The 13348-nt window shown below is 43.0% G+C and overlaps 1 protein-coding gene across 1 annotated transcript in view; it reads left to right on the top strand.

The window, feature by feature from the left end:
- Positions 1-13348, top strand: part of DENND4C (DENN domain containing 4C) — a 274603-nt gene that overhangs the window by 36521 nt on the left and 224734 nt on the right. The window contains exon 2 of the mRNA XM_082257942.1: positions 797-1117. Coding sequence (XP_082114068.1) covers positions 813-1117 — 305 coding nt within the window. The 5' untranslated portion in view covers positions 797-812. The remainder of the gene's footprint in view (positions 1-796; positions 1118-13348) is intronic.

Genomic DNA, 13348 nt, shown 5'->3' with positions numbered 1-13348 from the left:
GACAAGACTAATATATTTTCTGTAAAGTGATATTCCAGACTAAATACAAATATACTTGCAGTGTGATATGTATTGATTTTAAATGTGTTCTATTAATGTTTAAAGGCAAAGGTTACCTTTTGCAGCATGTTGCATGTTAAACCCAGGGCCGGTACACTACCACACCTGCAGGCATGTCAGCATCTCCGGCGGCAGCTGTAGCAAAGATGGAGGGGTTTCCTTACTGTGACCACCTCTTCTTTCTCCTCCATGGTGCCCTTCACTGACACACCCTGGCCTGGCCCACTCCGCACAGCGTGACCCGACCCCTTCCTGCAAACACCTGGGATCTGCCCCCTCTGCACTCTCCGTGCTCTCTCGGACAACAGGCAAACAAAGACTTCGATGGTGTGCCCTCTCTCCTACTGGGTGCAGTGTGGAAGTTTTTCGCAAGTGGCTGGGGATTTGGATTCTGCCACATCCCCCCCCCCCCCCAGTTCTTATTCTTATGTTGGCGCACTGGCCCGGGTTACACCCCTGTTTGGAGTGTAGCATGGTGCAAACACCCCACAGCCACATCATTCATTCACCTTGCACAGTATTACCAATTCTGTTACATTGTTTTTGCAGCCTTTGTGAGTATTTGCTGAACTAAATGCAAATTATAATTTACTTGTCAGTTTGCAAATAGATACACTATGGATATACTATGACTGTTATAATTTATAATATAGTGAAGTTGTGACACAGTACTCATTGGACAAAATCTTTAGATTTATACTAAACTTACCGTAATTTACTTTTTTTTTTTTTGTAGGCGGCTGGCTGCAGACATGATGGAAGATAAAGGTCCTCGGGTTGCAGATTACTTTGTAGTGGCAGGATTGACCGAAACCTCCAAACACCTGGACCATGATATGGGACGTGTGGAGACCAAAGTAGCAGGCCCCAAAGCACCAATTACGGATATTGTTGTTATAAACAGGACAGCTGGTGAGACTGTGCCAGAGGGATATACATGCATTGAGGTCACACCAAGTGGTCTTCAAGCAAATCTCAACCATGGCAGTCTGAAGAGCCCAGAGCTGTTTGTTTGTTACAAACGAGAAAGGGGGAAAGCACCGCTGATAGATGTCGGGTAAACTCTTCTGTTCATTATTATGAATTATTTAAAAATGTTATTATTGCAATTGTTAGACATTCAAATAATTAAAGGAAGTTATTTATTAAATACTTTATAATGATTGCATGTTTGTTTGAAGAAACTGCATATTAAAATTCTTTCCATTTAATTAACATAAAAAGCTTTTGGGTCCTGTTTCTGTGAATTAAGGGCCCATTTACACAGATTTGTTGCAGTAATGTATGTTCAAGCGTTGTAGCACTTTACCAGAGCACACAATGCATTCAACATACATAGCATACCACAATACAGAAAGCATATATTGTGTTGCACGCAGGTGTTTTAAGTTGCATTCATTTTGAATGTGCTTGCTAAAGCAGTGCATGTTAACGGAACTTAAAGCATGAATGGGCTCTTAAGTCCATCTGAAATGTCTCCAACCCAAAGCCATGGTGCTTGTATATCTCACTACCCACCCTACTTCCTTATTTACCTGCCCACCCCCACCCAGTTAGATTCTCCACTGGAACATAGGAAGAGAACAGAACCTGTCTAGTAACACTTATAATTTTTGCATAAGACTTGAACAGAGAGATGGAGCTGGCTTATCCAGAGTAAGCTCACTGCTCTTAAGATCCCTGAGAGTTTCTGAAACTAGAGTTCATGCAACAGTTCTGCATTTTCCTATTTAGCAACCCCACCATATCTGACTACTTTTTGCTACTGCAAGAGCCCTGCACCTGGCATCAGCAGACTGTGTTTATCACATCCATTTCCCATTCTGGATTGTGACCTGCATCCATTAGATACTCTGTGCCTATTTCTGGGGATGTCAGTGTCCTTTTGAGCATCTGTTCACATCGGGCGATTTTGACATGTGAATTGACATGTCAAATCGCATGCCTTATCACCGCCTTTTGCCTCTAACGGCACCGTCTGAATCAGTGTAACGCCGCACCGATTCCCAAAAGTACTTTCTGCATTACTTTTGGCGTCTTCAGGGGCAATTTTAATAGACATCTGTGCATGAACCCACACAGATGTCTCTCAAATTGCGCCTGAAGTGGGACTGAAATGCCAGTTTAAAATTTCAAATTTTGATTTCAAACCCGCTTTCAGTGTGAACCTAGGCTGAGTACTTTAAGAAAATGGCAGACAATTTCAGTGGATACAGGTAGGGGGAAGGGGGAGTTATGTGGCTGGTTGGCAGATGTGAGTTTGGATGGGGGGTTGTTGAAATGCGTGCAGGGGAGAACCCTTTATAGGGACACAAAATACAGCAGTGTTAGGGCAGGAAGGGAACAGCCGTGTATAGGGATCTAGAAGTGTTATGACCATGTTAGGTTGGGGTTTGTCGTGGCATTGTAAGAGACCACAAATATAATTTACCATACCTTTTTATATGCCACACACTTTGCTACGACTTCTCTCCTCCCAGCTAAAAAAAAAAAAAAGTTCTGGGGAGAACTCTAGTTACGAGTATTTATAAATGCTTTTTTTAAAAGGTTTTTACTGCTTTTTTTGGACCTGACATGAATTTGACTTCAAGATTTTCCATTGGTTGCCTTTGGCGGATACATTCGTTCAGTCATTTTCTCTGGTTTACGTCCAAGTGGGCCTACTGAAATAAGGCGAATTCTCATCTTTCTATGTGGTTTCTGCCAATATAATCATAAAATGGAAAAGCAACGTGGAATCTATGTCTATCACCTCTTGACCATGCAAAACTGGCCATGACTGAGAGGCCAGAAATGTAATTGCTGCCTAGGGTGACGTAATGGTTTGCTGGACATATATAGATATTATATCATTAAATGTCATAAACAGTTAACCATCTATATCCTAGTAATGACTTACAGTAAATTACAGTAGTATGAGATTTAATGATGTGCTTTCAGTTGCTCTGCTGTTCAGGTTTAGTACAACTTAACCCTTTTGCTTTTGTAAAGCCAACAGGCTTCAAAGGCATTCCACCAATGAAGGCTTTTAACACCAGTAACATTATTGTTGTGACATTGTTTTATGTGGTCTAATATTGTGCACTGACAGGCAGTACCATGACATAGCTAAAGCATTGCTGAGATTCCAGTGAAATGCTTGAAGAATACTTAAGAGAGCACCTTTGAGGCACTGTACAGCTGTGACTCACCTAATGCATTCTGTATGCTTTGTAGGTTGGTATGAAGGTCAGTCTCTGCTGGTCTCTGGGGAAATTCGTAATTCATCTTATCAGCAAGATTAATCATAGCATTACTTATAATAATTCAATTCCTCGTGTATGTAAAGGCAAACAATTGTCTGTAACGCTTTTTAGATGTGTGATCTGTATAGTTTTGTTGTTTTTATTTTTACAATTCTCCGTTCACACTGGGGCGACCTGTCAGGCGACCTGGTCGCCTGACAGGTCACCGTAGGTCGCCTTCCATAGAGAAGCTGCGGACCCGTTCTAATAGGAGCGACACAAGTCGCTCCGACTTAGAAAAAGGGTCCGGAGCTTCTTTGGGGCGACCCGGAGCGACCGTCATAGACTTCAATGTTATGAAGTCCGTGCCGGCCGCTCCGAGGTCGCGGTGTGAGCTGCGCGCCGCGACCCGTGAGGTCGCCCGTGGAAGTCGGATCGCCCCAGTGTGAACGGGGCCTAATTTAAACAACTTTTTGTACAGACAGACAAGGGAGAAACATTAGCCAATGCATACCAAAAGATATAGCTTGTAGCAGGAATATAATCTGGAATAAGCACACAAGGCATAATCCAAGATCATAATCCTTGTTATAAAGCACCACTGATAGCAGACACTAGAGGATATACCATCCTGACTGTACATTATTTCCTTAAACAACAAACTAACAAAACCTATAAAAAGAGCGGAAAAAAAATTAATAAAGGAGGGAGATGGTGGAGGTGAAGGGAAGGGGAAAAGAAAAGGAAAAAAGAATGGGGACTTTTCACTACCCCAAGGGTTTCCCCTATAAGGGGATAGTGTTGTAAACTTCCAAGAGATCTAGGGTGTAGGCATGGCAAGCATTGTAGTGGGATATCAGTGCAGGATTGTTCAATCCGTACCCACGACTTTTGTCCCCCATCTCTGCACCACGCGAGTACCCTGGCAAGATGGGCTGCCTGGTAGTATTGAGGTGGGTCAGGAAAAGCCTTCCCCCATGAATTTTGGCCATGACCAAATGTGAATGAGATAGCCGTGGGTGCATTTTTGCCCAACAAGCCTAAGAAAAACACAACACACTGATTTTTCAAAACGAGGTAGTGACTACCGTTGGCAAGGTCTGAAAAAGATAGAGTAGTCTTGGCATAATGTTCATTGGATAGCGTTCCTACCCATCCATGTATAGGAGCCTTTGTGCTGTTGGTTTGATTTAATTTTTTATATACATTATCTGAACACTTTTTTTTTTTTTTTTCTCCAATTTCCTATGAACTGCATGTTCTTAACGTGCAGTTAAAAAAATAAAAAGTTTTCAATTATTTTTTTAATTTTTGTTTATCTACTCCTGCTTACATTAGGAAGTTACAACACAGGTATTTGTTGGGTTAATAGGCTGCATTCTCTTAGCACCTGTTCCTGGTTAGTAGCCATCTGTTAGAATGTTGAAAATCATCTCTGTTTTTGTCATTTTCTAAGATTAATTAAGCCTTGTTCACATTGGAGGAGGGTTTGAAATCGTGAGAGTTCAGCTAAGCTCAGACGATTTCAGACCTGCCTCTCATTGCAAGTTCAGGGGCAACTTGAAAGACATCTGCGTGGGCTCATGGACAGATGTCTATTGAAATCACCCTCGAAGTCTCCAAAAGTAGTGCAGGAGAGATTTGTTCAAAGCCGGTGTTCCGTGAGAATTATCTACCCTGTGAGAATTACCTACCCCTCGTCACTTCCGGCCAGAAGCATCTGAGCAGCGCAGCAGTGCGCATGCTCAGAGCGCCGGATACCTGATGGCAGAACAGAGGAGCTTACTAGTGCGCATGCGCACTAGTATAAAACGATCACGGTGTACCGTGAAAAAAACCTACCGACGCGGCACTTACCTAAAACAGCTGTGCTGATATATGAGTCATCCCCGCACCTGTCCCGGTCACTTCCCTGCTCTCGGCAAGTAAATATAAAAGCGGCTTTCGGCTCAGTGATTTCTGTTTTCATACAGCCGCCGCCGCTTTTATATTTACTATCCGAGAGCAGGGAAGTGACCGGGACAGGAGCGGAGATCACTCGTATTTCAGCACAGCTGTTTTAATGTACCCGCTGCATTACATACAGTGCGGAGTACCGGAAGTGACGAGGGGTAGGTAATTCTCACAGGGTAGGTAATTCTCACGGAACACCGGCATCCCACCGATTCGGATGGTGCTGTTGCTGGCAATAGGCTGCGATTTGACGCCCCAATGTGAACGGGGGCTGAATGTATTTTTAAGTTGTGAAAGATCTCCTCTCCTTTTTAAGTTGACCTAAACTTAAGGTTTAGAATGTTAAACCACTGTCCATCGCAGAGGAAGAATCCCTTGATATAGCCTTGTCTCTGACTGGTAAAACCTCTGGCCCAAATAGTTTTTAATGAATGTACTATAACTTTCCCCCTCCTTAGCTTGCCCTCACATTTCTTAACTTTCAACTTGCTTACATCTAGCCAAAATATGCTCCTCAGGCTTTTATGTGCACATACACAGATCAGCCATAACTTTTTGACCACTGACAGGTTAAGTGAAAAATACTTATCTTGTTACAATGTCATGTGAAAGTCAGCAGGATATATTAGGCAGCAAGTAAACCTATTGTCCCTGAAGATCATGTGTTGAAAGCAGAAAAAAAAAAAATGGGCATCGCAGTTTGTTGTGTATAGGGCTGCATAGCTACAGACTTGTTAGGGTTCTGCTGACCGATGCCCACAGCCAAAAGCACCTACAATGGGCACATGACGCTTTAGGGATGGACCACAGAGCAATAGAAGAAGGTGGTCTGGCCTGATGAGTCCTGGTTTCTTTTGCATCATGTGGATGGCCGGGTGCATGTGCATTGCTTACCTGGGGAAGAGATGGCACCAGGATGTGGTATGGGAAAAAGGCAAGTTGGCGTAGGCAGTGTGATGCTTTGGGCAATGAAACCTTGGATCCTGCCATTCATGTGGTCATTTCTATGACATGTACCACCTACCCAAACATTGTTGCTGACCAAGTACACCAGGGCTCGACAAACCCAAGGCGTTAGGTCTCTGTGGTTTCCCCGGAGGCATGCAGTAATCTGATGTCCAGCTGTGGGAGGGGGCTGGCCTCCTCTTCTCAGACGGCTGCTGTCCCCTCCTCCTTCCCAATGCCCGCACAAGGTCCGAGCATGAACGGCTGCTCTCTTCTGCTGCCCATGCCGCATCGACACCAAACTGGCCCCCCCTCCCCCCAGAGCCCACCTACACAGTGCGGTAGTAGTTGGCGGAGGGAGGTCAGACCTCGAAGAGTGAGGTGGAGGGGGACAGGGCGGACTGCGAGTACTCTTAGTAGGAGGATGGAGCAGGGGACCTGCCTGGGCTGTGTGTTCCTGTGTCCGTGCTGTGACATGCTGAGTGGGCACTCCTTGGAAAGTTTACTGTGTGCTGTGAGGTTGAGTAGGGGAGATAAGGCAGGTGGATATGCTTTAGAAGAACCCTTCTATGCCCCCTGGTAAAGTCCCATGTACCATCAACAATTACCACTCTTTATGTACAGCTGGACTCCAGTATTTCATGGTGACCAGAAACCCACCAGAGCAATGATTAGAGTCACTATGGGGGACACACATGTAGGCAGAAAGTGGCCACAAAGAGACAGCAGAAGATCAGCAATACTTTCATCCTTTTTTGTCTTTTATTTCAAGTGGCACTAAGGCTTCATTTAGATGTGCAGTTAGGTGGTAAAAATGTGCAGTAGACACGTTTTTGCCACCCACCAATGGCCACCCTTAAGCTGCAATAGGCAGCAGATGAGGGTGTTTTACATGCCGCAGTGACGATGCATTTGGCATAATAAAGAGTTTTTAATGACATTCTTTCTGGCCAGCCTATAACCCTGAGGTAATGCCTTTACATTAGAGTTATTGACTGGCCGCTCTGCTGTAAGTTAGGGTTAGGGGGCGCAAATTACAAAAAAAAACTGGCTCCTAGATTCAAAGCAAATTTGTCAAGCCCTGAAGTACACACAAGGAGTTTGACGTGTTGACTTGGCCTCAAGATTCTCCAGATCTTAGTCCAATTGAGCATCTGTTGCATGTGCTGAAAAGACAAGTTAGATCCATGGAGGATCCCATCTCTCAACTTACAAGCAGCAAAATGGGCTGTTTATGGGGCAAAAGGGGGGGGGGGGACCTTTTCAATATTAAGTGAGTGATCATAAAGTTTTAGCTGATCGGTGTATTACAGTGATTCATACAGAAAAGAAAGCTTTAGTCCTGTGTCCCTACCAGAGCTGGATGTGAAATAAGTTCCTGCCTTTTGCCCTAATTTATTTTCTCAACTGATGCTGAGAGAGCCTGTTGATTCATCCTGGAGAAGGTCCTTAGAGACACTGACTTAGGAAACAAAGTGCTTGTCAGGGCAATGGTGCTAACAGTCTTCTGATGTTGTTGAACAGGATCTAAATTTAGAAGATGCTAGTTGTCTGGCCTCCATTCTTCTGGGCTTCAGATGTAAAACAAGCATGTTGTAAATGCACCTTTTATTTGATTGACTCTGGATTAGAGGACAAAGTTTTCAAGATCTGGTTCTGGCTGAGCATTTACAGACCTTAAGGCCTCATGCACACTGGACGTTATAAAATAGCCAGTAGCGTTAGCTGTAGAGTGAGCTTTGCAGTGTTTTTACAGTGGTAGTTTTTTTTTTGGCTTTTTTTTTTTTTAGCAAAACTATACTCCCATAAAAGCTCATGGCTCAAAAATGCTGATAAACACCGAATAGCCATGTTGTTCAGCGTTTTTCAGCTTTTATCAGAGTTAGAGCATTTTTACAGCTGAAAAACACCTCTTAAAACCCACTGGTTCTGGGGGGTTTTTTCCAGCCAGAAAACGCTCCTGCCAAAAACTTGCTCTTCCTGTTTGTGTCTGTATCACATCCAAAAACTGTTTAGCGCTCACCTACAAAACACTAGACTCAGAAACCCGGGGGGTGTGGGATATGTAGTTTCTTCACAGGAAGTGTCAGTTCTGAGACTACAGACAGAGCTTTTGCTACATGCCTCATGTTTGAACTCAAACTGAAACTGCTGACTCAAGAATGTGAAGATTTCCTTTTTACTATAGAGTTTTTGTACAGGACAACAAATGACACCATTTAAACCACATGTTCAATGCAGGTGAAAATCACATGGTGCAAGTAGGAAAGTTCATAATTTGCTTTTAAATTGCTTTTAAATTTGCTTGTCCAATGTTGTGTATTTCAACCTAGAGTTTTAATTACATTTTGGGCCTTGTAATATTCCCCTCGATTTGGGAAGACTCTACATTCTTTCATGCAAATGTAATAGAGAAAGATGTGTCATAATTTCTTTTACTTTGCTCTCCAGTTCAGTTTGTTTGGCTGTGAAATTTGTGAGGAAGAGCAATACGAGCCAACTTTCCATAAAAGCCCAGCCAGATATTTCCACCAGCGGTGTCTTTCCCTTGTGTAATAAAATAGAGAATTACCTCCTGCTTGAATTTTTGAACAGTGCTCTATGCTCTAGAATCTAGATTGTCTGTTCGCTGTGTTCTCAGACTGTCTGTGTTTGTCAATTTCCTCATCAATGTGCTTTGGTAAAAGAAGGTTAAAGAGCATCTGCAAGCAACAATTTAAAAAATGTTTAGTGAACTGCTATTGATATGCTGCTTATGTAAATTTTAGAATTGTTTCATGATTCCTTGTAGCCAATTTGAGAAGGGATTTCATTCTTTTTCTAAGAGAACCTTCTACCTTAAACCCTACACAAGTGGAGATGTAATATGGGTGTAAATGTTGTTTTTTTTTTTGTAATTGGAATGGCACTGCCTGGGGAGCCATTTACAAAAGTTTTTTTAAGAGCCGGTTCACATTGCCGCGACCATAAGTCGCCCCATGTCGGAGCGACTTTTTACCGCGATTTTACCGTGACTTCAGCGCGACTTGTGAATTATTTTGCGCGACTTATATGACAGACGACTTTGTATTTGGCCAATCAGAATATGATGTGTTGTGACCCAATTCCCCTTTTCTATTTTTTTTTTTTTACTCATTTCCTCATTGCCCACCAGTGCCACGTATGTGCCCACCAGTGCCTGTGTCCACCAGTGCCACTGCCCACCAGTGCCACGTATCAGTGTCCACCAGTGCCACTGCCCACCAGTGCCACGAATCAGTGTCCACCAGTGCCACTGCCCACCAGTGCCATGAATCAGTGTCCACCAGTGCAACTGCCCACCAGTGCCACGAATCAGTGTCCACCAATGCCACTGCCCACCAGTGCCACAAATCAGTGTCCACCAGTGCCACGTATCTGTGTCCACTATATATATATAATATATATATATATATATATATATATATATATATATATATATATATATATATATATATATAGATCATCTCATATAGGCATGACTGCAATGTGGGGAATGCCTGGCTAATCTCTTTCTTCTTCCTGGAAAGTCTGATAACAAGTCGCTTCAAATAAGATAAGGATCCGACTTGGAGGCGACTCCCATTGAAGTCTATTGGCACAAGTCGGATACAAGTCGTCTCAAAGTAGTACAGGACCCTTTTCTGAAGTCGGAGCGACTTCAGTAGTGCTAATTAAGACGGCTCTCATTCATTTACATTGCATTTGTTTTGACAAGCGACTTGGGGCGACTTGAGGGCACACAAGTCGCCTGACAAGTGACAAGGTTCACTTTTTGTATTATGTTGTTATTAGAGATCGATCGATTATCGGCAACACCGATATTTCGGGGGCCGATATGCACTTTCCCCGATCTATCGGAATCAGCCTTTTGATTTGCCGATATTACCGATATTTAAGGAAAGTGCTTGTAACGGGGTGATGCTGGCAGCTAGAAGCATCACCCCGGTACCGGTGTCCATAGCCAACGGTCGGCTGACTTGTAATGACAACCGATGCGGCTGAGAAGCCGCTCGGCTGTCATTACAAGGAGCGGGAGTGGACATCCTCCCCGCGGCTCGCCCTGGGCATCCTACCTTCACCGCCGCCCAAGAGAAGACCCGGGTCTCCGGAAGTGGTGTCATGACATCACTCCCGGGTACTCTGTGCCGAATTAAAACTGACAGCATTCAAAAAAGCCAAATTTGGCATTTTGAATGCTTTTTGGCGCTGAGGAGGGGTTTTGGGATCTTTTAGACTCCCAGATCCCTCCACAAGGAGTACCTGTAGAAAAAAAAATGTTATATATTTTTTTTACATGTGTGAAAATTTTGGCAGATATCGGCCAATACCGATAGCCAATGACCAAAATATCGGTATCGGCATTAAAAAAACAATGTGTGTCGATCACTAGTCACTATACCTGTATTCAGGGGGAGGTCTGCATGTTACTCTCGCTGCAGCTCCCCCAATCCCCTATCCCCCATTGACAGCATGCCGGGGAACCTTTCCCTGCACCTGCTGTCATTCAGAGTTCTGGGAGAACTGACAGCCTTTGATGCTGACGGCTGCTGAGCCCTCTAGGTAGTTTATTGATGCTTTATGCATAACTGCCAGCTGGTACGAGCAGACAGATACACTGACAGTCTGCAGGAGCCTGAGATTGCACCTCTAATCTGCTGATCGCGGGTGAAGTGCTTTGCAGACTCGAGTAAAAAAATAATAAATGCACTTTTTCTTTTTCTTTTTTTTACCTGCAAAAAAGATGTACATTTTACATATTTATTTTTTTACGAAGGTAAACTTCTTTAAGAATCTTTCTGTCCAAGAGCCTGCACAATAATAATGTCTGCAGAAGGTCTTTGATGGACGCTGGAAATAACGTACCTCTGTTTATAAGCTCATGATCCCAGTTGCTGGAATTGAGCATTTACACAACAGAGTGGACTGGTATAATCTTTGTAATGTAAAAGCCTTCGCTGGGCAGGCCATGTCCCCTGTCTCTATTCAGTGATGCTATACAGTGCAGTTTTTTTTTTCCCCTGCCACTAAACTCCCCTGCATGTTATCCTATGTGTCCATGCACACATAGGCTTTTAGAAGCGTTTACTGGCAGGGCTTTTAGAGACAGGAAAAAAAAAAAAAAAACCTTCTACCAGTGCGTCCAGGAGCAGCAGGGTTTTGGCGGAAAAAATGCTGCTAAACGCTAGGCATGCTTAGTGCTTCAGCGTTCATTTCAATGGGCAGAAATATTATTATTCTAGCCAATGAAATGAATTACCGCAAAAGTTCTTGATGTCTGTAAAGGTGCCTAAAAGCTTGTAAAACATTTAGACATTTTTACAAGCTTTAGGCTATTTTTCTGCCGAAATGCTGCTCCCAGGGTAATAGGCTTCTAGGAGAGTTTGTAAAATGTCCTGTGTGCATGAGATCTCAAAGTTGCATGGGGACTTTTATGTTTTAAGGATATGCAAGTAATTGTTTTCTACAGAGTCCTAATTAAAAAAAAATCAAAACAAAACATTGCTTCCTGTGGAACAAACAGACTGACTTTTCTGTGTGTTGTAATGTTTGTAAAGGAAGCTTTTGCTTTGTATTTCAGAGAGAAGCTTCCTCTGCCAAACTTGTGCTGCGACATAGTTTCTCTAAATAGCACAGCGCTACATTTTTTTGTAAGAATTCTACCTGTGCATAGTACTTAAAGAAGTCTGTGTATCAAATGTTTGATCTGCGAATGTCTTAACATTTGTGCAAAAGTCACAAATTATACCTGTAATGCTTGGAGTAGGTCTGTATTGTGAGTTTATACAGCAGGGAAAACGAGCACCATTTTTCTAGGTAAATATATTTCTAAGAGCCAGTTCACACTAAGGCGACCCAACTCCTTACTACTTTGGGGGCGACTTGTGCATTACCATGCACCACGACTTCGGAGCGACTTGCAGGGACTTCACATAATGGAAGTCTATGCAAGTCGCTCCGAGGTCGCCCCAAAGTAGTACAGGACCCTTTTTCTAAGACGGAGCGACTTGTGTCGCTCCTATTAGAACGGGTCCTGTAGCGGTCAATGGACCGCGAGGGAGCGCGACTTGTCAGGCTGACAAGTCGCGTTAGTGTGAACCGACTCTTAAGGTGCTATTGACATGAAATTTTCACCACATATCGAAAACAACCCATGCAAAGAAACCATAGCAAATACGCTCAAAAATTAAGTTCTGTTTAATAAAATGGAATGACACAGGGAAAAAGTATTGCACATGAAGAAAGGTAGGTGCAAAAAGGCATTGAAAGCTAAGACCCCACCTGAAATCTATTGGTAATTAGAAAGTAATCCTGACCCTTGTCAGTGCAAATTAATATCCGCTGGTTTGGTCTCAACTAATGGTGTCTCATTACCAAGGTCTCACATTAGAAACCTCTCATGATGGGTAAAAGCAAAGCGCTCTCAAGTCCTTCGCAATCCTTTTTGTTGCAAAACATACGGATGGCATTGGTTACAGAAGGATTTCAAAACTTATGAATGTTCCAGTGAGCACTGTTGGGGCCATAATCCAGAAGTGGAAATAACATAATTTCACTATAAACAGGCGATGACCAGGTGCTCCTTGCAAGATTTCTGACGGGAGTGAAAAGCGTGGTCAGAAGAGGTGTCCAAGAGCCAAGGACCACCTTGAAGAACCTTCAAGATTTGAAGACTTTATGGAAGAATGAGTCAAAATCACACCTGAGCAATGCATGTGACTAGTTTCTTCATATAGGAGGCGTCTTGAAGCTGTCATTACTAACAAAGGATATTGTCTAAAAATGCAAATAAATTTCAGTTAGCGTGTTCAATACTTTTTCCCTGTGTCATTCCATTTCTTTTAAAACACAACTTCTGAACCTATTTGCTTTGGTGTCTTTGTATGTATGGATTGTATGGGTTGTTACTGACGTGATCACAATTTCTTGTCAATAGCACCTTTAGAAATGAATATACCAAGAAGAATGGTGTACAATACTTATTTTACCCCCTGTATTTGTTGCCTTTTGCCATGTGTATAGAACATTCTTAAAATTTGATCCTAGGAGAAAAATCGCCTTAAAGCGGAGCGCCACCCAAAAGGGAAAGCTTGTTTGAATCCCTCTCCCTTTAGTTCTACTTTTAGGCTTCGTGCACACTGGACGTT

Source organism: Pelophylax lessonae, assembly GCF_965119305.1.
Source record: "Pelophylax lessonae genome assembly, chromosome: 1".
NCBI lineage: Eukaryota > Metazoa > Chordata > Amphibia > Anura > Ranidae > Pelophylax > Pelophylax lessonae.
This window is presented reverse-complemented; position numbering and strand designations above follow the sequence as displayed.